Source organism: Bombyx mori, chromosome 25 (assembly GCF_030269925.1).
Source record: "Bombyx mori chromosome 25, ASM3026992v2".
NCBI classification, from domain to species: domain Eukaryota; kingdom Metazoa; phylum Arthropoda; class Insecta; order Lepidoptera; family Bombycidae; genus Bombyx; species Bombyx mori.
Window position 1 is genome coordinate 8484973 of NC_085131.1, and position 26609 is coordinate 8511581.

The following is a 26609-nucleotide window of genomic DNA, read 5'->3' on the forward strand; positions in this document are numbered from 1 at the left end:
ATTACTGGACTTTTTGGCGGGAACGCGAGGAGTGAAGTTGTGTGATTTGTTTTATTTTGTCTATTTAGTGTTTCTTCAGGTTTAAATGTGTAATAATGGTGGTTTATTAACCGTTTAATATCTGTGAAAGTGCACAAATGTGGGAAAATGAAACAAAGCTGCTGGACGTAACTTCTCGGGTTCCTCCAAAAAGTCCACTGAAAAAATCTCAGTAAATGACCACTTTAACACTACAAGTCCGACTGGCGGGCTTTTGTGAGTTTTCGTGAGTTCGTTGTTCCGGGCTGTTGGCGAAGATGATATAGAAATAATGTTTACGCTGATTTGGTATGAGGTTTTAATATAAAAGCGACACAATGATTAACATAAAATACAAAATGTGTTGAGAATCGTACAGTTACACTAAGACTCGCAATATCTTACTGGTCGTCGTCGCGCGCGCTGAGGGCGTGTGTTTTCGCGCTCAGAGAGCTCTGTCTCAGCGGGCGGTAAGGCGGCGGCGGGGGCGGTAGCGCACGTTCGGAAATTTCGTTCCGTTATATCCTCCCCCTCCGAGTCACTAGAACGCCTCGTTAGTGGCTCGGCAGAAACAACAAGACGGGGCCGTCCACGCAGGCGTCGAGGCTGTACTGGAGCTGAGACCTGACCGGTTTGATTATGATACGGCTTCAAATGAGAAGCATGAAATTTCCCTAAAACCTGCGAATTCAAATCAGTAACCTCATAGGTAGTAGGACTAACGATATTGCTAATCTGGTAGGGTCCGTCACGCTTAGGCATGAACTTCTTCGTTCTACCTTTGGCGGCATCACTTAACAAGTGCGTAGAGAGAAGGACTAGATCACCTACTTGGTAACTGGGACCAGATAACTGAATTTTGTCGGTTTGCTACTTCCTATCATCCTGATGATGTTCAGCGTAAGGCATTGGGGCTCCCCCTGGTCTGAAGACATCCTCGTTGCACTGCAGAAGAGAAGCTAGGCGGTTAACGCTTTGGAGGACACAGCATAGTTCCCTCGTCTTCTCTTAAGAAATCAGCAGCAGAACAAGGCGTGAGGTCACTGGGGTACTCGAACTCCAATGGAAAAACTCGTTCAGAACCATGGTAGCGCCATGTCGAAGTATGGAAGTCGATGGCTAAACCAGCTGCTACTAAAAAGTCTACACCCAATAATGTGTCATTATCCTGGGCGTCCGGAAATACGACAAATTCCATGGGAATAACTTTACCCGGTAATAACTTTACATCAAGTGTCGTTGACAACATTTGTCGCGTTTGAATTGAACCATCGGCAAGCTTAACACGCATAGAACTAGACACAAAAGACTGATTATGCTGTTGCAGTAAGGCGTAGAGTGAAGAACCGACAACAGTTCGCTTGGCTGCGGTGTCGATTAAACCCCTACCTCGGATTCCTAAAATCTCTATACCTAAAATAGGTCGTCGCGCGTTGCCATTTTGCGAAGAAGTTACAGACGAAAAGGTGACAAAACTATCACAATTAAAATTTGTGGTCCCTTTAACCGGTGCACAACTTTCCAGGTTGTGTCCTGAAAAAATTTTGGTCACCCTACTTTTATTATCGAATTTCTGGTTTTGTCCTGAAAAAATCATGGTCGCCCTAGTTGGTAACGGACCACGTGATGGACACTGACGAGAACGTTTCGTTTTCCATTTATGTCTATTATTTACGACGCACTGATTAACACAAAATTCCCTAGGAGATACTGATTTCAATTCGCTAGGTACATGAGTGCGGTTAAAACACTCCCCCTGCTTAACAGGACGAGATAAGTATGTAAACAAAGGCGTATCATCGGAACGCGGCAAATTTGAAACAATTTGTTTATCAACACGTTTATGGGACGAGTTTACATTACATTTACGGGCAAAATTATTATTTACGGGGGGTGTACTTACATTATTACATGATACCAAACTTATCTGAGCAGTGTGTAGCGATGAATTAACATAATTTGGGCGCTCGGTATGAACACTACTGGATAAAAACAAGTCAGGTACAGCCCCAGTAAAAACCATAGGTAAACTTGCCAAATTACTCACCTGGGCGGACGGCTTACCAACAGCTGATGTCTCAGCGGTCGTTGTACCTCGCGATCGCGTTCGCGGTATTTGAATAAAATCGACCGCGCTAAAATTTGAACTACATTTGGAACAATTAGAACGTATGACTCCGCTCGCGCCGCAACCGTAACATTTAATATTATTTACTTTACTAACTACGTTATCGTTACTGTCATTCGCGGTTTGTTTTAATAACAATTTACGACACTGATCACGCGTATGACCGTAACTTTTACAATAAACACAGTATCGACGTTTCTCGGGTTTTTCGGCGGTCGGAGTGGCGTCGGCGTTATCGCCTGACGAACGTTGGCGCGGGGAAACTTCTACAGTGGCCGTAGGTACACGCTGCGTTGTAGGCCGCGGCGGCTCGAGTCGAGCGCGGGCGGCGGCGGCACCCTTTGATGTCTCGGCGACGGCGTTTGAAGTATGCGCTTCTTTCGTAGAATCCTCAATACTTCGTGCTTTTTGCAGGAGAACATTGAAACTGGTGATTTCCTCTCTACGAAGGCGTTTACGAATTTTATGATGCAGTAATCCGTATATCATATCGAGCTCCACTTTTTCACATAGGTCGCCTCGAGGTAGCTTCGCGAGGAGTGCTCGAGCCCTGGCGACGAACAGGTCGGTTTTCTCCATAGGCTGCTGGCCGTCTGCGAATAGGTCGACATAAATTCTGTGGGGTGGGCGGCGATCACCAAAAGCACTTCGTAGATTTGAGATGACGTCTTCCCATGTAGAAACTTGATGCTTGATACCCTGCCACCAGGTAGCGGCGGTGTGTGTTAGCAACATGGAAATACCTTTTACGGCTACGTCATCGGGAACATTGGCGGCGTCTCTGTACGATTCTATTGCGTCGATAAAACCTTCTACTGACTCGTCTGCGCGTCCGCTGAATACAGATTTGCAGCGGCTGAAGTTGTTGGCGGGCCGATGGTCGAATGTAGGAGTCGCCGACTGCCTGACGCTATCTAACAGCTCCCGGAACGCGTCTAGCTGCGTTCGTTGAAGGGTGTCGATCAGCATGGTGATGTCTTCCGAGCGGAAGCAAACACTGGCGGGCGGCGCGTCACTCGACGGCGCGTGGGGCGGCGACGCGGCTCTCGCGTCGCGCTCCTCGGAATTCGGCATCTTCTTTGGCGGCATTATTTGACGACGGTTTAGTCGGTAAAGTCAGGAAAACACAAATCGTTCATGTAGGCACAATAATTTCATATAAATATCACTTCACAGCCCCACGTTGGGCGCCATTTTTAACACTACAAGTCCGACTGGCGGGCTTTTGTGAGTTTTCGTGAGTTCGTTGTTCCGGGCTGTTGGCGAAGATGATATAGAAATAATGTTTACGCTGATTTGGTATGAGGTTTTAATATAAAAGCGACACAATGATTAACATAAAATACAAAATGTGTTGAGAATCGTACAGTTACACTAAGACTCGCAATATCTTACTGGTCGTCGTCGCGCGCGCTGAGGGCGTGTGTTTTCGCGCTCAGAGAGCTCTGTCTCAGCGGGCGGTAAGGCGGCGGCGGGGGCGGTAGCGCACGTTCGGAAATTTCGTTCCGTTATACCACCATTTTACTGCGATTATATTTCATCCCATATCATCTCATTTCATTTCATTCCAGTTGATTAATATCTCAAATTAATCATCTTCATTTCATTTCACTCCATAATATCATTTTTCATAAAAATATGAATATAAATTAAAATAAGACATGACTTTAAGGTCTTAGTTACCAGGTCATAAAATCCCTTATAAAAAGTTTATTACTCGGTTTACATTATTCCAGTCCAGCGATCGAATCCAGTGCTGGATTGCTTACTGGAAAAATGTAAACCGGCACTGGAATGCACTGAATCCAGTTAGCACTCCAGTCCAGGAACTGGATTGGCGGTCTACTTTTGAATCCAGTACATACAATCCTGTACCATTCCAGTGCTGACACAGTAAACATATATTGGTTGTTTTTGCGGATTACTGTGGCCAAGAATGAATTTAAATATGGTGAAGAAATTATCTGAACATCAAATTTTAAAGTTTGTCAGCTTATACAGAGAAAATCCTTGTTTATGGGACATGTCATGATTAATTGAAACTAATGATAACAGTTCCTTATCAACCTCATTAATAACTTCCTATAGCAAGAGTAATTGAGCATGTTTGAAACACTCTCGAAACTGATTTCTTCTTGAAATCATTATCACTCTAGAGTTCACACTTCAACGGCTTCTAAATAACTGGAATAATGTAGACGTTACAGATCCTCGCTGGATCACTGGACTGGAATAATGTAAAACGTGCATAAGTTAATATAACTGACATGAGTTGGTTTTTTTATTTCATAGTATGGATTTATTCCCTTTGCCTGTCTAATTGGACAAAATAAACAAAAAATCTATTTTTGTTTTTCAATGCACTTCTGGTCTTTTTGCCAAATCTTCATGAAAAGTATTTAAATGAAATAAATTTATTTCTCATTAACTATGCGATGGAAATACGTGAATAGGAACGAGGTAAGGCGAGTTGTCTCAGTAAAATATTGGAATTTACTAACACTATCAGAAAAATCCGAGAAACTGTGTCTTTTTAACTTTAGTACACTGCTATGGGACTATGGAGCTGTCTAGAGTGCCATCAACAATTGTGGCAAGTTTTATCACAATTGAACGAATGGCATAAAAACGCTTAAAGCACAAATATGTTAGCATACATTAATTTTTATCTATATAATTAATTGTGAGTGTACATTATATTAGTGTACATTATATTAGTGTACATTATATTAGTGTACATTATATTAGTGTACATTATATTAGTGTACATTATATTAGTGTACATTATATTAGTGTACATTATATTAGTGTACATTATATTAGTGTACATTATATTAGTGCACATTATATTAGTGTAAATTATATTAGTGTACATTATATTAGTGTACATCACATTAGTAAACATTATATTAGTGCATTAGTAGTGTAAATTATATATTTTATTTCAATTTTCAAAATTTCGTGTTTAAAGTCGCAATCAGATAGATAGAATTTATAAACGTTGCTTTGGAGTTGTCTTTACGGGGCTGGGTTTAACAGTTGGTTTTATGGTAAGGTGGATTACGTTTAGAATGAGTTAATAAATAGGATAACTAGATCATAGTTATCATTTAAAATCATTATATTTCAATCGTTATCAAAAAAATAATTATTATACATTATTATAAAAATAATAATTATAAATTAATTACATTATATATATAAAAATATATTGTAAATTTAATTGAAAATATAAAATAGGAGTTCAACGGTAACGTCATTCTTTAGAACACGAAGAGTTCTCTTGGATTCAACTGGTCATATAACTTAAGATATTCATGCAATTCTGCAGCTAACCATACAAAGATGAGTTACGTGAGTTCATATGTAGTCATTATCAGACTAATTATTATAGGTGTTATTGAAAGCGTAGGTATTTGTTTCGACCGTGATATTGTGTGGTATAACTTGCTGGTTGTTATTGGTTTGGTAAAAATTGTACCTAGTGAGGTAAAACATGTTTCAAATATTTCAACATTCTCATCACCATGATCATTATAATAATACTAGCGGACCCGGCGAACTTTGTTCCGCCACACAGTTTGTTTTAAACACGTCAACTTTTTTATTTATTTATTGCTTAGATGGGTGGACGAGCTTACAGCCCAACTGGTGTTAACTGGTTACTGGAGCCCATGGACATCTACAACGTAAATGCGCCACCCACCTTGAGATATAAGTTCTAAGGTCTCAGTATAGTTACAAGGGCTGCCCCACCCTTCAAACCGAAACGCATTACTGCTTCACGGCAGAAATAGGCAGGGTGGTGCTACCTACCCAACTTCAAAATTCTACTATAATTATCATAGAATATATTACGTTTCGCTGTCAGTTGCGTTTTGTTATTCAATATCAGTTGCGTTTTGTTATACCACGTTTTATGTCACGTCCAACGGGAACGTGATAAAAAGTATCCTTTGTCCTTCTCCTGGTTCTAAGCTACCTCCTCACCAATTTTCAGCCTAATCAGTTCAGCCATTCTTGAGTTATAAATAGTGTAACTAACACGACTTTCTTTTATATATATAGATTATCATATCAATATTAAAACTAATATTTTGAGTAAATAGTGAAATAATGAATTCCACTTCCAAACAAATTAAACTTTAGACAGGTGAACCCTTACTTACCTGTAAAAGCGTATTAAAGTTTTAATCCTGTGAAATTTTTAAGATATTCCGTAAACATCATGCGAAAGTTAAACAGTAACACGGGTCTGCAAAACGTCAACAGAACCCGCGAAATTTAAAACAAAATACAAATTCAATTTGGACTGTCACCGGAAAATCAATAACTTCTTTTGGGGAAATGATTGGGTGCATCATCTATTAAGAGCAGACAGTACTGTGAAGAAATAAGAAAACGTTACTCGGAAATTGGCGTTCAGCCAATTTTGAGATTATCTGCGAGTTTCAGTAGATGGACTGTGGGTTAAAACTATTTCGTGTTCTAAAAATATCATTTCGAACAAGGTTTTGTTTTTACTACTGCTACAATAAAATAATGAAGCACGTGGAACTTTCATATACGAAAGACTTGATGCCAACATTAGGTCTTGGAACGTGGCAAGTATGTAACGTGTAAAATACACATACATTTGCATTTTTTATTATTTTATTATGTTCATTAAAACGTATTTTTCAGGCTCCCTCTGATGTTATAGAGTCTACTGTATACAAAGCCTTAGATTTGGGCTATAGGCACATAGATACAGCATTTAATTATAATAATGAGGAATCTATCGGAAGAGCCCTTAAGAAGTGGATTGATGATGGCAAAGGAACAAGAACTGATTTATTTGTCACGACTAAGGTAATTAGGCTACCTGCCGAAAATACTTTAAATAATTTTCACTGAGTTCCACATTTAGTGTACGCATGTATATGTATGTACGTAGAATGTATGGTACTATATTATAAGATTAATGTCGTCAATTTAAGATCTATAGGTAAGTACATCCTGTGCACTAGTATCAAGTAAAGCGACTTTGCCAACGTGTTCAGAACGACTTCTACATTGACCCAATAACCTTATGTATTAAATTGAATCCATCTTGCCTATTTGCTCGAATTAGTCACGCGTTTCAGTTTAACAGGTTAGACACCCGACACAATACAACAGGCTTCGAACTTATTTTTCACGGAAAGAGACGTCTAAGGGCTTAGGTACCTAGCTACTTTAAAATAAGTTGGTTTCAAGTTCACCTGGCTTCTTTAAAGAAGACCACTTTCCATTCACTTTCAACGTTGAGGCCACGGACGCCAGTATTTATATTTATAAGTACATGAAAGTCAAATTACAATTCGAAATAAAATTAAGTTTGGGTAAGGCCCTATCCTTGAAACTGAGCATCGACTTTATTATGGCATTCGTGTATGATTATTTATTTATAAGTAGGTACTACTCAGATAATCTTTACAGCTTCCTCACGTGGGTAATCGCGCATCTGATGTGAAGAAATTTTTAGAACTCCAGCTTAGTCGACTGCAGTTGGACTATGTCGATTTATATTTAATTCACGTTCCGTTCGGGTTCCACTGCGATCCGGAGACGCTGACTCCAAGGGTCAAGAGTGATGGGGAATACGACGTAGATATGGATACCAATCATCTTACTATTTGGAAGGTACTCCAACTACGCAATCTGTGATATATGTTGTAGGTAATTTACACAAAATATATACGTACAAAGTCACGGCCATGTTGATTCAGATTAAATAATCCACATAAATTATTGAATAAGTTTTGCTTTTGTTTGCTGGTAAGTTGTTAATGTAGCTCTTGGACATCAGTGAACTAACGAGTGGCATTACTGATGCCTAGCATTGATTATTTGGAACCTCGTTAAAAGAAGGCCATTCCATTCATTTGCATAATCCAGAGGCATTTACAGGAAATGGAACTATGTCAAAGGGAAGGTTTAATCCGTAATCTTGGTTTGTCGAATTTCAACGAGGAGCAGATAAGAAAAATTTCTAAGTCATCTACAATCAAGCCACAAGTCCTCCAAGTAGAATTGCATGCGTATTTCCAACAACAGGGACTTCGGAAGTTTTGTACCGATAATGACATCGTAGTCACGGCTTACGCGCCTTTGGGTAGTCCCGGAGCTAAAGATCATTTCGTTACCAAATACAACTATAGGTTAGTTTAGTAAAATCTATTTATTCAAGGCATGTTGAGTTATAATATTAATAAAATTATTTTTAATTTATAGCCCGGATACGTTCCCCGATTTACTAAACTTACCACCAGTAAAAGAGATTGCTGATAAGCACGGCCGAACACCAGCACAAATATTACTAAACTTCTTAGTACAACAAAAGGTCGTTGTAATACCAAAGAGCACAAGTGAACATAGACTAAGAGTGAGTTCTTATATAGTCTAAATAATAATGAAATATAGTGTTTTTGAAAATAAAACTAACAAACAATTTAATTTGCAGGAAAACATGAATATTTACGATTTCGAGTTGTCAGCGCCTGAAATGGATTTGCTAAAGAAGTTGGACAAGGGGGAGAGTGGTCGTATTTTTAATTTTCTATTCTGGAAAGGTGTGGAGAAACACCCAGAATATCCGTTCCATATTGAAAAAATTGATTCCAGCAAAGACAAACATTAATTAATACGTTCATTTGAATAAGTTGCTATGGAACAGCATTATTGTAAGGCAACTATAAATAACCATTGATAATATATAATTAATTCCACTGAAGTATTTTTAAAATTATTTATGGTTTCATTAATGTAATTTAGATTTTATTTAAAATTTAATTGCTGTTAAATTTGTGAAGCATGCAACTTTGTTATGTTGTTTTATCAGTAAAACTGATGATGTACGCTTGGCGCTTTGACCAATAAATGCAATTTCCGCATTAATAAAATTCGTTTAAAACGGAATCAAATCACTTTTTTATTTAAAAAAACTGAAGAAATTTTATTTTTTTAAATTTTAAACTTATGAGAGTCTATACAACATTTTTCGCTGTAATCTATGCTGAAGCTCCCCTCGTCGTATCATCATATGTATTACTTTAAGAATGGCTCTTTCTGGATATTTTTGTCGCAAGAAGTCTTGAATGATTGTCTGTTCAGAAACCTGAGAGCCCACAGCGAACCTGCGCTTTAATTGTTTCTCGACGCGAGTCAGCATTTCGTGATCTTCTTCTGTTGTAAAACCTTCAGCTCCTAGTATCAGTAATACAATTTTGTTAATATTTTCACAACACATTTTAAAGTTTGACTTCAAGTAAATACGAAATTTGAATATAGTTAGTAATCAGTTAAGAATAGAGAAGAACATTTTATTTATAGTCCTGAATTTTTTAACGAAGTGGTAACATTATCATTAAATAAAGTACTTTCAAAGTTTGAGCCGCCGAGATGCGAGGCTTAGTTATTTTTTTAATATAATTAAATGAGTAATTAGATATTTATAAAATTTACATTTTACATTATATTGTACAGGTATACATTTACATTATATTGTACAGGTTGTTAAAATGATCTTATAGTTGTATACAATGGGCAACTTCGTATTTTCTTTCAATAAACTCATTTCACCTTCAGTATTTACTACTTAATTTCTATTTACCTGCCAAACTTCCAGTCATAGCCGCATCTAGCGTGGACACTTGGAACAGACGAAGTGCTTCATTTACGTGAGCTTCAGTCGCAAACGGTTGCAACTGCATCTTAGCGAGAGATTCTGATATACGAACTATGGCTTCCAATTGCCTGAAATACGTAGCATACTGTTTTTTACTTTGGCTTTAAAAATAAATTTGCATCAAAGTGGCCATGCCATTGCTCCTTAAGGGAGATACACTGAGAGAAGTGGTATCTATATATTAATACGTGACGCAAAAACTTTGTATACCTTTTTACGAAAATTGCGCGAACGGAGTATGAAATTTCCCACACTTATAGAGAACTAGCTTTTGCCCGCGATTCCGTCCGCGCGGAATAGTTACTTTGGCATAACGCAAAATTTTACCCCCAACTTCATTAACGTAGAAAGTGAAAATATTTTGAAACATTATTGGTGCTCCACTTGTATTGGTCTTATCGTGATATTATATAGCCTATAGCCTTCGTCAATAAATGGGCTATCTAACACTGAAATAATTTTTCAAATCGGACCGGTAGTTCCTGAGATTAGCGCGTTCAAACAAACTCTTGAGCTTTATAATATTAGTATAGATATAGAGAGGGACTGCAGAATGTTAATATTTTTTTAAATTATGCATAAAAAATACATTAAATCAATAATAAAAAACATTAAACACACTACCATGTATGTAACACATACATACACACGCATGCATACTATTTGTTTGTTGTCAAAGTTTTCTTATTGCTTATAATCTGAGCTCAAATGGAGAATAGATTAAATATTGTTTGTCTTTATTTACATTTATCTGAAGTGTAGTTTTGGCGAAATCTGTGATTATAGAAGTATAATAATAGTCTTTGACAATTGAGAGAGGGAGTCTCTCTCTCTCTCTCTCTCTCAATTGTCAAAACTATTACATACCACACCAAAACACAACATCAGAAAATAGTTAACAAGCAGATACGTTTGTACAATAGGCGGTCTTATCGCTAAAAGCGATCTCTTCCAGACAGCCGTTTAATTACCCGAAATTCTGGACAGATAAAGATACAGCATGTATGTTGCGGTGTACTATTAACAATACACTATTAAAGAAAATACATAAATACAATAAATAAATAATACCGTTAAACATAAATTAAACATAAAAAACAAAAATTATTAATCTTATTATGATGAATCGTAATAGTGTATTTATAATTTTAATTAATTATAGACGAATTTCGACTACCGGGGGACCACTCATCTTCCTTGCGTCGGTTTCCTCATTACTGAGGGTTGTGGTCATGGCCTTGAAACAGTTTGTTTTTTATAATGCACCGCCATTTGTTCCTATCTGCAGCTGAGTGCAGAGCATCGTGCACTGTGGTATCAAGGGCTGCTCGAATCAAAATTAAAAAAAATAGGGGACCACTAGTATTAATAAATTCTGGTGTTAAATGTAGGATGAAAGATACCTAACGGTGATGGGTATGGAGAGACGCTTGTCGGCTTGTCGCTCGTGTTGCAGCGCGCCGGTCCGCATGAGCACGTAGCGCGCCTGCAGGCGGGCGGCGGCGGGCGGCGCCAGGCGGGGCCCGCAGCGCGCGCGGCAGTACGCGCTGTACCGACGCAGCGTCGTCAGCGGCAGCTCGCCCGCCGCCGCCGCACGCTCGCTGCTCTCTCCGCCCATGTGCACGCTGATTATGTGCTTCGCGAGCGTCTGCCGAGGGCCGTTAAGCATGAGTATTAGGGCCGAGTCACAACGGAATGGCAGCGCTGCGGCGATCACATTCAGTGTAAAATAATTTTAAACTTTATCTATACACTTAAAAGTATCGCTTGAAAAGTTTGAAAAGGTTGCGACACAGCCGTCGGCCGCTGCCATTCCGCTGTGACTCGGTCCTTATATTAAAAAGACTTGATCGTCAATATTGCTATACGTGTATAATTTTAAATAAATTAAATTAAAGTTCTATAATTTAATAATATATTATTAATACCTACGTACTAGTTTCTTTTTGTAATATGTTTTTCGGTGAGTACAGGGAACAGTGTACTTTAAACGCGAGATGAAGTTGCTGTGCACGTGCATCGATGTTACACAATTTTTTAAAAGTAAAATTCTTAGTCATGGACGTGGAAGGTGGACGATAATTTGAAGTAGAAAGATGTTACGTAGACAAAAAGAGAGCTAAATGTTTAGACTCCACGAAGGCGGAGCTAAAGAGAGTAACACAAATTAAAAAAAAATTAAGACACCAAGGGTGTATTTAAAAAAGACATACATGTGTGAGTTTATAAATCACATTTAGATTTTCAAAAGTGAAAGTGTAAAAGAAAGCCAAACGTCTTTCTATCACGTAGAAACGAAGCAGAGGAATAATGTTTTTTTTTTAATGTGATAGTATTAGGCTAGGCGAGTGACATAGGCTACCTTTTATCATGTAAAAACATCTCGTTCCCGCGGGTAACTACAACGACATTAATGTTTGAACACGCGAGCGAAGACATGGGTAATAGCTAGTAGTAATTATATAACGTCACAACAATTTTACTTCGTTACCAGCGTACACACCATTTTTTGTTCAGATTGAGGAGGGCAAGGACAAGATTGTTCTGTCTCTTTACTAAAAGCGCGTGCTAGTATGTATTTTCTATGGCATTATTAATGGTCTAATGCTTCTGAAATAACTGATATAGGCTATACTCACTATATCTCTGTTCTGATCATGTTCATCTTTGACTATAAAAATCATGTCGAATCTGGATAAAATTGTTGGCATGAAATCAATGTTATCATCAGCTTTAGTATCGTCCCATCGTCCGAATACAGAGTTGGCGGCCGCCAGGACAGAACAACGAGAATTTAATGTAGTGGTGATACCCGCCTGGAAATAAAGCAATATAGTATAATTTTGTATTTATATTTTTCTGGTGGTAGGACCTCTTGTGAGTCCGCACGGGTAGGTACCACCGCCCCGCCTATTTCTGCCGTGAAGCAGTAATGCGTTTCGGTCTGAAGGGTGGGGCAGCCTTTGTGACTATACGGAGACCTTAGAACTTATATCTCAAGGTGTGTGGCGCATTTACGTTGTAGATTTCTATGGGCTCCAGTAACCACTTAACATCAGGTGGGCTGTGAGCTTGTCCATACACCTAAGCAATAAATAAATAAATAAAAATGTACCGAAATAATGAAACAGGTTGAAATTCTTTTTGTGAGCAATGAGCAAAACTGGTTATAAGGACGAAAAGTAATTCTAGAAGTTTGAGTTCTGTTGCAAGTGTTGAGTTGCATCTGCTTTTTTTATTATGATCAATAAACAATTGTTAGTTAGGATAAGAGGGTAATATGAACTCACCTTAGCAATAGAAATAGTTTGTTGTTCCATTGCCTCGTGTATGGCGACGCGATCATCTTCTCTCATCTTATCAAATTCGTCTATACAAACAACACCACCATCAGCCAAAACCATAGCCCCTCCCTCCATTACGAAGTTACGCTAATGATAAAAGAAAAAAGATACTGTAGTAATTTATAAAAATGCATAACCTCAATAATAAATCCAATAGAAATAACGTCTAATTTACATTAGAATGCAAAATTATTTTAGAGTTGAAATGAGCAAGATGTATGTAGTAACAGTATGTAAGAATGAGTAATAGCAAAGTAGTCATTTGATAATTTAAAAAGTTGATAATTAGCGATTGTTGGGGAATTATTGATTGTTGAATTGGGATTGTTGGTTGTTCAGTTCTTGTCAGGTTAAACAGAATGAATGTGTTTGGGCATTCTGATTAAATTACTAGGATTTCTTACGCTTCCAGGATCTCTAATGACTGAAGCGGTGAGACCTGCTGCACTCGAACCTTTCCCTGAGGTATAAACGCCAATCGGGGCAACCTTCTCCACAAATTTTAGCAATTGAGATTTGGCAGTACCAGGGTCTCCAAGTAAAAGTATATTTATATCTCCTCTACGAGTCAGGCCATCCGGTAGGCGTTTTCTAGATCCTGTAAGTAGACATGGAGTAACTAGTAATGAAGAACATATGATCTAAGGGTGCATTTAAAAAAACAGAAATATAAAAATACTCTACAAACATTTAAGCCACTCTTAATTGTACGGGTTGTGAAATCACTCTTAAGAATGAAAGGGTAATGAGGTACTATCCTACTTTTAAGTAACAAAGGCAAATATTTTTTTTTTGCCTTTTTAATAACTCCAGAATGAGAGCCAAAGTATATGATAGCACAACCTCTAGAACGCCACTCTTTCTATAGAAATTTATTATTGATACATTGTATTCGTGTTACATTGCATGCAAACAATATTTGTTGCATTAATGAAATCATTACATCCATCTTTCGTTTGCAAGAGTTTTTCCAATACAACCTATTCATTGTTTTGTTGTAATTTGTTACCTCCAAAAAGCAGACAAGCGATAGCTTTCTTCATATCAACAGCACCAAAAACACTTGGAGCAATGGACTTTCCGATCCTTTCATAAATGTCTGGAGAGGCAGCGAGTCTTCTGAATTGCTCTTCTTCTTCTGCAGTAAAGGGTCTCAGGCCGCTAGTGACACCTTCCTCTGCGGTGAGCCCTACGGCTCGTAGGTACGATGACCGGACGCCTACGGAGCCTTTGTCGCGACCCTCGCGCTGTAAATGTCAAATCACGAACTACAATAATTCGCAGGCTCGAAGTTTTGATAAAATCATTGGCATAATTATTATTACTGTCATTCTTAAATGATAGTCATATTCAGTACTAACCCCTACTTTTGCTATCTTTTTTATAGAATAAATCCCCAAAACCGTGACTCGTGCGCCTGGTGCAACACGTTCGCATAATGTACGATCACAGTATACAGTCAAATGCCTTGGCATTTCTCCTTGTGGAATACTTTCTGGTGCTTCTTGAAGTTTCAACACCTGTAAATTAATTTGAAAATCACTGTTTTTATATCTCTTATTATTTCTAAGATATTCACATGTGCACACTAAACTAAACCATTAATACTTTTAATATGATGCATTTCAAAACATTTCTGACAGTTATAAATAGAAGTATTGTAATGTAATTTACATAATGACATCTTAATACTACAATTACCTGATAATCGATACATTTGCATTTGTCGGGAATAATGAAATATGGATCTAAAGGACATTTAGGACGTCCAGATTGTTCTCTGAAAATTGAAACATGAAATGTGTAAATGAAAGAACAAAAATGAAGATAAATCACGAATGAGTTTAGGGAATATATTATCTAGAGCAGTCTCAAGATATAACCAGGGTATAGTAATTGAGAAACTTTCTTCCATAGATTCTCCTTTTTCTTCATATAATAAAACATAAGATTAGTGGCTTAAAATCAAAACTGGTATGACTCAGTAATAGAGAATATTTACTTTAGGTTCAAATTTAGTGGTCCCAAAGAACATACTATTTTTAAAATTGGGATACTTTAATGAAATTAACTTACGTATTGCATTTTCTTGGCATGACATATCCTTCCAGACCTGGCTTCACAGGAAGATTGGGAATAACATTGCGGCATGAGCGACATTGTATGGATATTTTTGTGGCTTTTGCTTTAATACCGGATGCTGATATTACAATACCAGGAATCTTCACTAGTCTTGATACAGTTTCTGACTAAACAAAATTTTTCATTTTGTATTTTGTCATATAATCAACATTTATTTTACTAACCTAAATGTATAGACAAGCTCATAACGAAATGTTAATTAAATTTGAATCTGTTTACTATTTTTAAATTTTATAACTAGATAAATATTAACTTACTTTAAGCTCCCTCAAATTTGATGAATGTGCATCTGATGACAAAAGCACTTGAATATCCTCAACTTTCTCCTCACCTTCTGGTCTCGGTGCAGTCAACTCATCAGCTAACTGGAAAATGTACATTAGTTGATTGCAACCTTTAGGTGCTGCATATCAAAACAAGCAGAGGTTAACAGATTATAAAAAAAATAAGTTTTTTTTTTTTTTTATTGCTTAGATGGATGGACGAGCTCACAGCCCACCTGATGTTAAGTGGTTACTGGAGCCCATAGACATCTACAACGTAAATGCGCCACACACCTTGAGATATAAGTTGTTAGGTCTCAGTATAGTTACAACGGCTGCCCCACCCTTCAAACCGAAACGCATTACTGCTTCACGGCAGAAATAGGCAGGGCGGTGGTACCTACCCGCGCGGACTCACAACAGGTCCTACCACCAGTAATTAGGCAAATTATAATTTTGCGGGTTTCACTTTTATTACACGATGTTATTCCTTCACTGTGGAAGTCAATCGTGAACATTTGTTGAGTACGTATTTCATTAGAAAAATTGGTACCCGCCTGCAGGATTCGAACACCGGTGCATCGCTTCAACACGAATGCACCGGACGTCTTATCTTTTAGGTCACAACGACTTCAAAACAGTCTCTTTCTTATGTAGGTTAAATTTAGAATGTTGTTACACTTATCTTAAGTGTGATTGAAAATAGTATGATAATGACTATAGCTTTATTTCCAGGTGGATGGTGGCATTCTCGTGTATGATGTTTAGACTTCAAAAAAAACTAGTCAACTCAGCCTATTTACTCCTTATCTAGTTTAAAGATAGTTTTGTTTAGTAATACCTTTAAATTTTTTATGTAAGGATTTTAACAGCTCATATACACTGTATTCAAGTTTTACTATATAATAATTTGGTCCAAAACAATTTAATGTTACAAGTCTCTTTAAGTGGGTGTGCATTGTCAAACTATCCACAGTTTTATTGAAGGAGTAATAAATAATTAGTTATACCATAATATTATGTATCAACAACTTGTCTTAATACCTCTTTAGCAGCTTCTTCTAGTATAGGCAAATGTTCAGTTGGTTTCTTGTATAATTTTTCAGCAAGAACGTCATCAAAACTAGACAAATCTTCAATATTTATCTCGACCCAATATTGGTTTAGGTTATAGTTGCGTTTGAGGGCATCTCTACAATTTGTATCAAGGAATGAAGTTTAGTTTGAAATCCTATGCTAGGTACTGGTTAAGAAACGATTTTTTACCTGTATTTGTAATTGAAGTTTCCAGTATGAAACTGTCTCATGAATTCTTTGAATTTCTTTTTGACTGCTTGTAAATTAACATGATCTTGAGATTCGTTTTCTTCTACACCAAAATTATCAGAGAAAAATACACCAGGATCATCAAAACCTTCCATGTTACTAAATCACAACCTAACTAACCCGTTATATGTTATTTAATTTAAATTTAAAACTAATTTTATCGTCACTGACAAGTTTACCTTTCCCAAACACATTTAATTGGCGCGAAACTTTTTTTTTTAAGGGATTTTATGACCTGGTTACTAAGACCTTTAGGTCAAGTCTTATGTTAATATAAATGATAACTTTTTTTTAAGTTAAATGATATTATGAAATGAAGTGAAGTTGATTATTAAGAAACATAGCATGAAATGAAATGAAAACGAAATAAAATGAAATGAGATGAGATGATATGGGATGAAATATTGTCTCAGTAAAATAGTGGTTATTTATTGAGACTTTTTGGAAGATCCCGAGAAGCTACATCCAGTGCCTTTGTTTCTTTGCCGCATTTGTGCAGGTCTATCCGATGATTTGCAAGCAAAGTAAATTGTCCTTTCGTAATAAGATGACATTATACAAAATTTGCATACGTCCAGTCATGAACTGTGCAAGTGTAGTGTTCGCTCACGCGGCTCGAATTACTTTGAAGCCCCTTCAAATCATCCAATTCTGTTTTTGCAGGATAGCCGTTGGAGCACCGTGGTTCATGAGGAACGTGGATCTTCACGACGATATGGAGTTAGACTCCATCAGTAGGTGTATACAGTCAGAATCGGTGCGTCATTTTGAGAAAGCGGCTCGACACGAAAACCCTCTTGCCGTGGCCGCTGGTAACTACATACCCGATCTTGCGGACCGAAACAGTCGACGTCGCCTTAAGCACGTCATTTTGGATCCTCCTGAGTAGGTGCTTTTAGGTACCTCGAGCACCGGTCATCGAAACCGTCGCGTGCGACGAAGGGTTCGGTAAGTAAATTAACCCACAGACACAGCTCACTGAGTTTCTCGCCGGTTTTCCTTTTCAGTCGGTTGCGTTTCCGCTCCGTTGGTTGATTCTGCGAAGTACTGCTCTTGTTGGGTTATTGTTAGTAACGTCCTCAGGTTAGACCCCCGTGAGCTCACCTACTAGTTCAGTGACGCTGGCATAACCCTCTAACGATACCACCGTAGGTAGAAAAAAAAGTGATTCATGCCTTCCCGTTTGGATTGGGACAGCCACTATGCAATTGAGACCTTACTGGAGCATGTTGACATCACAATGTGGATGTTGGCACTGCACTTGAGTAACAAAACACCAGAACAATTTAATTAATTGAGCTTGAGTTCGAAGGCTCAATTTCAATTTAATAAAATCATTATACCTAATATTTTTATTTTATTTGTTTATTTCTCTTTAAAATTAAAGGAGGTGATCATTTTTAACATTTCATCGCTACTATTTTAAAACCTCAACTGTTTGTAAAATTTAAATTACGGCGGGGTTGCTATGGTTACGAATTTGTTGATTAAATATCGATCGATTGTTTTGAGTTGTATGCAAATATCTCTTATTTAATTACGCAAAATGAAAGTATAACGAATGTTATCTAGTTAATTTATGAGTCAAATTTAGTCATGGGAGATGTAAGTGAAAATAGAAGTTATTTTTAATTAAATAGGAGGAGATATTTTTATAATTATTTTGCCTTTGTCGACATTGGCGATAAATATTCAATAGACACTGAACTGACAAAAAGTAGTAAATTAAGCCTATTTTGCAATATCATAAGGGCCTGTATACCATAAGAATAAAAACGTATAAGCATATTATGTTGCACGTATGCGTTTTTTTCCCCAATGGGCTACCCAAAGCCAAATTTATAGGATTTTTTTCAGCAAAGATGTTCCAATGACTGGAACGATTTGCGATTTAACCTTAGATAGTGCAGTCACGGGCTAATCTAGCACAGTATGCTGTCTCTTGTTCAACTCCTACAGCTTCATTGTCATTTTAACATTACACATTTCTACTGTGGAGTATTTGAAGCGCCTGAAATTATAGTGAAATAAATGAATTAAAAGAGAGTAACAGGTTATTTTTAAGAACTTTATGGATATTTGGAAATACAAAATTAGATTAGCCTACAATAATTATTTTTTCACAACAAATAGAAACAACAAGAGATCACTCGTTTATTTAATTTTTAATTAAGAATGGGCTGGTTAAACTATGGATATTACTATAAATAGATTAAATGATTTACGTATGTTAATTTTGAAAATCAACAAAATAAGGTTTAAATAAAATAAAATGAAAACGATTTTTTTGCACGTAACCTTTATTTTGGTTGCTCATTTTAGAAAGAAGATGTCGATACTCGTCTGGAGTTTATGAGTGAATACCTACTGAAGACATTAAAGCAAAAGGCAGACAAGTGGGCTAAGTTCATCACTGGAGATGAAAGAGTGGGTTTAATAAGCTCTTATATGTTTATTAGATAATTTAATTACTAACGCATTTTGATGAAAATGCAATTCAGAAAATTGTATAACCTGATTACTTGAGCACTTAACACCAGGTTCATTCACCACTCTATGCAATAAATTGTTTGTTTAATTTCAGCATATTCTATTTAGATATTTTGATATGCCAAAATATGACATAATAGTCTTTCGAATGAACACGGCTGGCATGCTAACATGTTCGACAAGTTTTCCACCTATAAGCAGGGGAAAGATGGTTTATTTCCTAAGAAATGTTGACGATAAAATAACACAAGCCAATTTTCGTAAGGTACTTATTTATTTATTATTTATGGCTACGAATTGTTTTAAATGTGCGCGACAATTTACACTATTAAAATATTATTTAGTGAGCTCTCACCAGGATTGTTTTAACCTAGTACGTTACCTTTAAAGGTCTATGGTTACCTTGAACCACGGAATAGATACACAAGGTTATCTATTCCGTGCCTTGAACGGTTTTGAAACAAGCGAGAGTGTTGACCGGAACTAGGCCTGTATTATTATTATTATTATAATGAAGTGTCGTGATTATGACGGAACCTCAGTTGTGTTCAATTAAAATCTTACCCGGACATATCTAGTTCCGCACAAGCTCTACAAAAAGCGAGTACGAGTAAATTTCCACCGTAAATAGACCCGTAGTGTGTATTTGCGGGTACTTTTTCTTTTTGACTACCTTATAGTGATCCTGAGCACTGTAACAAGGTTTTCATGGTTGGAGACAATATTCTTGAGGAAATTCCGACATACATATATAGCAAGAAAATTGTAGCTTCAGTCAGTTGGGTTAATGTGAACATCACAAAATCCGATGAAATTGGGATTTAATTACTTTATTCAGCCTATACTACTACTGAGGATGATGATGAATTTTCGTTTCTGACTTTTCAGGCAGTAACTATAGGTGAAATGTCAGGTAACGTTCTGATGGATCTGAGCGTGTTGGCCGATGAAGTAATAGGGCCTATGCTTTGTAATCCAGAGAATCAAAAGGGATGGCCTAAAATTGTGCAAAACGATATGAAGAGACATGTTAATGATTTAAGGAATTTAATGCATCAGGTTGGGATATAATTGTGTTTGTGGAACAGAATATTTCCCGGTCACGAGTAGTTTGACAAGATTACTTTATTGTTTTCGATGCTATAGGACTTGTAAATTGCTTAGATGGTAACCGGCTCACAGCCCACCTGGACATAAAGAATGTAAATGTCGCTACCTTGAAAAATAAGTTCTAAATCTCAATTCTGTAGTACGAAGACTGCTCCAACCTTCAACTCCGAACCCATTACTGCTTCGTGGCAGAATTAGGCAGGTTGTTGGCACCTACATGACGTCTTAGCACCAGTTATTTTTCTCGCTAATATTTCTTTTTTGACGATCCCTATGTACAAAACGCGTCTGTGTTCAATGTGTATAAATGAATTTAAAATAATGCCCGTGTAACCTATTCTAATAAAACCTATTCATTGATCATTATTGTTTTGTACTGACCAATTTTTTTAGAGTCGAATAAATTTAATGGCTTATCTATAATGCGTATCTTACGTTTGTTTCGTATAATATTCACAGCTGAAAGGCGAAATGTCGAGTCAGGTCATGCTACCCATGCCGGCTGGCGTCGAGAATATTTATCACGCGGAAGCTAGACTAAAAGAAAGGTAAAAAATACGTTTATGTGACAGAAATAGCGAAATAATGGTGACGACTTCACAAAGTCTTACTGAAGTTTGTTTCATTATTTCAACTATGTATATATGAAGAGAATAATTTTAGAGTAAAATTGTATTTTTGTAGTGACGGTGAAGATGTCGATTTATACCTAAAGACCAACATCGAAGGCGCTGTCATAAAATGGGCACAACAAGTTCATGATTTGCTCAAGGAAGACTCTTATATGGGTGATTTATTGATCTATTCATTAAATATGGATATTTTTGCATTTGTATTTGAATACTAATGTTTTTTTGCTTAAACAATACCTATAGCCTTTAAGAGAACAAGATTCCCATTACCAACCGCCGATATAGAGTTCTATAGTACCAGACTCCGCAACCTTGAGGGCATATATTCTCAACTAAGGGATCCTCGCGTCAAGAGAATGGCCAATTATCTGGAGGAGACCCAAAGCGTTTATCTCAATTGCTTCAAGTCTATGCTAACTAATGTGGTAGCCGGTGAGTCTTTGGCAGTTTGATGTATTTAAATAATTTATTTTGTATTTGTTATAAAAAAGAACATAATATTCCTAAATAGCCTAAAAGTACATGTTATTATCCGCAACATGCTTCGTCAAAAAGTACAATACTTACTTTCAGCTACAAGAGTCGTCATGAGTAACATATAGGTCCACGCTAACAGCAATGCGGGCGTAGGCATCGGCTAGTCAAACAAGCCACTCTGGATCGTACCCGGCTCGAAAGTATTTGATGTATTTTGTCATAAATGAGCACACGAGCTCGCGTTCCATCTGGAGTTCACGCTCCGATTTGAACAACAATGTAGAAGTCTCGATTCCATTAGGATAACGACTATTGTAACTTTGAAAGCGAAACTATTGACTGCTTTACGGCAAATATCGGTCGATGTCGAACAGTGGAATTGGCCTATAGTTCATAATATGAACGATTAAAATTTAGTGAAATTTCAAGTCGCTTAATATGTCATTATCGCCTAAAGGATAGGATAATATTTTTTTTTTAGTAATGCTTTATCTATCCATGAAACGGTATCTTCCAACGTAATTTTCACTTTTATCACGAGCATAAAAAAATATTTATTTTCATATCCAGTTTGGATTTTTATTAAAAAGCTTTTTGTTTGATTTTTGAAATTACCATTGCTAGAAAAAAAAAACCAAATTCATTTAGAATTAGCAAGGAGTTTTTTTCACTAGCACGAGGACTGAAGTCTGGAGATCCAATAGAGAAAACTCTCACAAAACAAATCTCATTTGTTTTCTCTCAAATCTTATTTGTTTTGTTAACAGCCATCGTCGAGTGCCGTGACATTTACGTGTACCAAAAACCATTGATAATGCACTTTGAGACATTTGAAGGAACAGATTTTGCTGACGCGAAGAGTCTCATCCGACCCATGTTTCACTGCATCTGTCTCTTGTGGGGCAATTCAAGATATTACTGTAATATCGAAAAGCTAATTCGTAAGTTACGGTTCAAGTAATATTTTGTTTAATTTAATTGTCAAGAAATATTTGATGAATTTAAATGTTTTGATTACATAGTTTATGTAAAAAAAAACCCTAATAATAGTCTTGTGGTTTTTTAGCTTTACTTCGTGAAGTGTGTAACTTAGTTATCCAGCAGTGTACAAACTCCATAGACCCTACGGCCATATTTCAGGGAGACGCTGAAGAACAGCTTCTTAAAATAAGAAAAGCAATGAGCATTTTAAATCATTTCATGTAAGTTATAGGTATTTACTCACTCAGGTAAGAGTCAGGTAGGACTGTTATAGATGTGTGTGCGTTGTTGTTCGTTACTGAAAATTACTTGAAAAAAAAACGGATATAAGAGCATTTGTGAAATGGCTAACGATCTAAAAAAAATTTAAATTTGGAGGGTTCCCGATATTTATGTCGTGTTAAAATTTAACTTTGTTTGTCACATGACTACAGACAGACCGCGTCCGCTACAAAGTTGTGCTTATCCGGCTATAACGCGAAACAGATAAACATATTTAAAAATATAATTTTGCAGTGAGACTTATGAGGTAAATCGTGACAAAGTGCATACGTTCTTTCCCGGCGGCGTGATGCCGGTCCGTTGGTCTTTCGATTTTGACCGCGTGTTCATGCGGTTCAACGTGTACATGAAGCGTTTGAAAATGATCGAGAACATTCTAGAGTCGACCGTTGAAATACTGAAGTTGGAGAAAGTTGAATTTTGCGGTCTCAGAGGCAAGATCCTGAGTACTGAATGCATGAAGGTACAATGTTTAGATTGAGTGACGTATTATTTTTACTGGTGGTAGGACCTCTTGTGAGTCCGCACGGGTAGGTACCACCGCCCCGCCTATTTCTGCCGTGAAGCAGTAATGTGTTTCGGTTTGAAGGGTGGGGCAGCCGTTGTAACTATACTGAGACCTTAGAACTCATATCTCAAGGTGGGTGGCACATTTACGGTATAGACGTCTATGGGCTCCAGTATCCACTTAACACCAGGTGGGCTATGAGCTCATTCAACCACCAAAGCAAAAAAATTGCAAATTTACTGTTTCGATTATGATGATTGTGTATAGAGGCTAGCGTTTGGGTTGCATTGTTTAAGTAATTAAAACACAAAACACTAACTGCCAACCCTATTCAATCCTTATCTAATCCCAACCCTAGGATTTATGTACATGAAAATATTTTGTCCTTAAAATAACAAGGGCATGGGTGATTTTTGTGACACAAATCCTGCCAATTTTTGCTATGAAATAGACCTTCCTTCTGGAATGAAGGATTAGAGAGTTGTTATTCTGTAACGTACGTAATTGAGGTGTTTGTTGAGTCCGATAGTGGCTTTAAGTTTTAAAATACTGTTAAGTACATAGAACCATCAAACTAAGGCCATGGGCATTTACGCTATGAAATTAACTGTCTTTGAGTGAAAATGTATACGTATTGGTGGGTTGGGCAGTTTCAATCCACCGTCACTTATAACGATGGAGGAGAGTTCGGTGTTCCTTATAATTATGTAATATAACGCAGAATCCCTGTAGGTAAGCGAAACTGCATTGTCATTATTAAATACGTATGTACATTAATTTTTCTAATTTGACCACAAATATTGTCTGTTGTCAGGTTCTAGAAGAGTACACAATAATTTATCAAAATCTGGGTAATATGACGTACGATCCAGCCGATCCTGAAGATGAGAAGTTTCTTGCTGATTACGAAAAGCACATGGCCGTGCTAGAAGATGTTGATAGACGTCTTGCGTCTTTGTTCTCCCAAGGCTTAGACGAATGTCATAATTTAGAACATTTCTTCAAGGTATTTATAAGAATCGGAAATATGCTTAAAGTCAATATTACTCAACGATGGCATTAAAATCATAACATGTTGTTTCAGTTCTTTCAAATCATCGGAGATTTGTTTCATCGTCCCATAATAAAAAAAGAACTGAAACCGAAACTAACGAAGTTACTGGACTTTATGCACAGTAATTTGGATGCCGTCAAAGAAATATTTGACGAAGAAATGGCTGTAAGAAGAAGCTAATAATAATTTAAGTAGATCTTAAACTAAAAAAAAAGTTTAAATAGCAAACCAAGCAAACAATAATTAATTACATGGTTTTTTTTATTTTGGTTTATATTAGTCAGGACCCTTGGCGAAGTTTTACATTTATTGTCATTAGTCCGTTAGTGTGTGTGCATATTTTGAAGTTGAAGTCGTCGCGGCCTAACGGATAAGACGTCCGGTGCATTCGTGTTGAGCGATGCACCGGTGTTCGAATCTCAGGCGGGTACCAATTTTTCTAATGAAATACGTACTCAACAAATGTTCACGATTGACTTCCACGGTGAAGGAATAATATCGTGTAATAAAAATAAAACCCGCAAAATTATAATTTGGGTAAATACTGGTGGGTAGGACCTCTTGTGAGTCCGCACGGGTAGGTACACCACCCTGGCTATTTTTACCGTGAAGCAGTAACGCATTTCGGTTTGAAGGGTGGGGTAGCCGTTGTAGCTATACTGAGAAATTAGAACTTATATCTCAAGGTGGGTGGCGCCTTTACGTTGTGGATGTCTCCAGTAACCACTTAACATCAAGTGGGCTGTGAGCTCGTCCACCCATCTAAGCACTAAAAAAATAAAATAAATTAAAGTTAATTGGACGTGTTGAAATCGAAAATGACGTACAAAGATTCCGTTACATATAAACAAACATACATAAATATAATCATATTATGTGTATGTATGTACATACCAAGTTAATAAAAGCGTGTTAAAACTACTCTCGGTTTGCCTGAACAAGCTAAATTAGGTTCATGTTTGAAATATTGGGTGTGTACAGAAAATGACGAAAGGTCCGGAAAGACCGATGGTAGACGCGTATCTACCGCCAATCGGTGGTATGCTTTGGTGGATTCACAAATTGCGAAGGAGAATCCAAGCGCCCATGGAAGATTTTATTTTGTTTGAAGATCCGTAAGTTCATTAATGAAAATTTAACAAATAAACCCAAATTTTACAATGCTTTAATTTAGCGAAATTTATAGTGAAAATCTCTGGTACACAATTTAAATGCAATCTAGCCATGTTTAGTCAAAATACTTTTACGGGATCACGAAAATGTTAAAAATTTGAAAAGTCGGAAATAATACACTTAATGATATTAAAAACGTGAGATTAAACCGTAAAATTAATTTCAATTATGTTTACGATTTGCGAAAATCGAATTAAAGTAATGATGCTCATCTTAGAAAGTGAATTTTTTTCTAGAATAATCGAAACAGAATCCGCCTTGTACATGAAACAAAAGCACAATGAGATGCTAGGATACTTGAACGTTTTAGAGGATAGACAGTTCAAGCAATGGTGCGCCACTGTGCCGCCTATTTGCAAAACACATTTAGCAAAGAACCTTATATACAGAGATCCACCATTCGTAAGGAATAACTTTAGTCCAGAGGTGAGTCAGATGATATTAGAGAAATATTTAACATTATCTGTTTGATGATTAAGCAAATGAGATTAACTTTTTCAGTTGGTAATGCTTTTGAGAGAAATAAAATACATGAAGTATTTGGACAAACAAGGGATTCCGCCTGATGGCCTGGAATTGTATGGTCGTAATGAGAAGTTACAGGTACATATAGTACAAGCGACTTCGGTAATTTCCCAGTAAGGTTGTGTTAACTTAACACGTCACTATTTACGTGTTTACAGTACGATATGAATCGCTTAAACCGTGCGATAGCCTGGTATAACGCTATTAGAGAGGGAAGCCATGAAACAGAGGTGGCGCTTATTGAGAAGGAGATTTCGGCTATTGATGAACTGCTGGGTCGCGGCGTTGAAGAACTCACCTGGAACGATGACTGTAATATTTCATAATCAACTAGATTCCAACTTCATTAATTCCATATTTTTTTATATATCGATAGTAATTAGTTACACATAATTAAATATGATTTGGTGTACAATCTGAGATAACTTAAAATAACCTTAGTTAATAA

The 26609-nt window shown here is 36.9% G+C and overlaps 4 protein-coding genes and 1 long non-coding RNA gene across 6 annotated transcripts in view; 3 read left to right on the forward strand and 2 right to left on the reverse strand.

The window, feature by feature from the left end:
- Positions 1–45: 45 nt before the first annotated feature.
- LOC134201416 (uncharacterized) lies at positions 46–3341 on the reverse strand. The gene is made up of 2 exons (XM_062676181.1): positions 2066–3341; positions 46–642 (listed from the first exon to the last, which is right to left on the reverse strand). The coding sequence occupies exons 1-2, from the start codon at positions 3233–3235 to the stop codon at positions 403–405; spliced, it is 1410 nt and encodes a 469-aa protein (XP_062532165.1). The 5' UTR covers positions 3236–3341; the 3' UTR covers positions 46–402.
- A 1017-nt stretch (positions 3342–4358) lies between these two features.
- On the forward strand, positions 4359–9090 carry LOC101746082 (aldo-keto reductase family 1 member B1). Of its 2 annotated transcripts, XM_021347201.3 has the most exons (7): positions 4359–4606; positions 6359–6754; positions 6830–6997; positions 7607–7810; positions 8078–8328; positions 8402–8552; positions 8631–9090. In XM_021347201.3, the coding sequence occupies exons 2-7, from the start codon at positions 6605–6607 to the stop codon at positions 8805–8807; spliced, it is 1101 nt and encodes a 366-aa protein (XP_021202876.1). In that variant the 5' UTR covers positions 4359–4606; positions 6359–6604; the 3' UTR covers positions 8808–9090. The 2 variants fall into 2 exon arrangements, with proteins under 2 accessions (XP_021202876.1, XP_037876275.1); XM_038020347.2 differs by lacking the exons at positions 4359–4606; positions 7607–7810 and having other exon boundaries at positions 6368–6754.
- LOC101746319 (DNA replication licensing factor Mcm5) lies at positions 9074–17133 on the reverse strand. Its single transcript, XM_021347196.3, has 13 exons — positions 16870–17133; positions 16648–16795; positions 15598–15705; positions 15275–15447; positions 14900–14978; positions 14560–14718; positions 14208–14445; positions 13603–13796; positions 13145–13285; positions 12494–12670; positions 11258–11502; positions 9780–9922; positions 9074–9373 (listed from the first exon to the last, which is right to left on the reverse strand). Exons 1-13 carry the CDS (start codon positions 17022–17024, stop codon positions 9144–9146), a joined length of 2190 nt encoding a protein of 729 aa, XP_021202871.1. The 5' UTR covers positions 17025–17133; the 3' UTR covers positions 9074–9143.
- Positions 12124–16634, forward strand: LOC134201434 (uncharacterized). Its single transcript, XR_009976725.1, has 2 exons — positions 12124–12295; positions 16339–16634. It is a non-coding gene; the product is annotated as an uncharacterized LOC134201434 (long non-coding RNA).
- A 1262-nt stretch (positions 17134–18395) lies between the features above and the next one.
- The window catches only part of LOC101742915 (dynein beta chain, ciliary), a 39948-nt gene continuing 31734 nt past the window's right edge, over positions 18396–26609 (forward strand). The window contains exons 1-16 of the mRNA XM_012689786.4: positions 18396–18534; positions 19252–19356; positions 19514–19684; positions 20308–20478; positions 20989–21077; positions 21214–21317; positions 21405–21593; positions 22406–22579; positions 22705–22840; positions 23136–23364; positions 24224–24415; positions 24494–24628; positions 25445–25578; positions 25873–26062; positions 26138–26239; positions 26320–26473. Of these exons, the coding sequence (XP_012545240.3) occupies positions 18526–18534; positions 19252–19356; positions 19514–19684; positions 20308–20478; positions 20989–21077; positions 21214–21317; positions 21405–21593; positions 22406–22579; positions 22705–22840; positions 23136–23364; positions 24224–24415; positions 24494–24628; positions 25445–25578; positions 25873–26062; positions 26138–26239; positions 26320–26473 (2284 nt within the window). The 5' untranslated portion in view covers positions 18396–18525. The remainder of the gene's footprint in view (positions 18535–19251; positions 19357–19513; positions 19685–20307; positions 20479–20988; positions 21078–21213; positions 21318–21404; positions 21594–22405; positions 22580–22704; positions 22841–23135; positions 23365–24223; positions 24416–24493; positions 24629–25444; positions 25579–25872; positions 26063–26137; positions 26240–26319; positions 26474–26609) is intronic.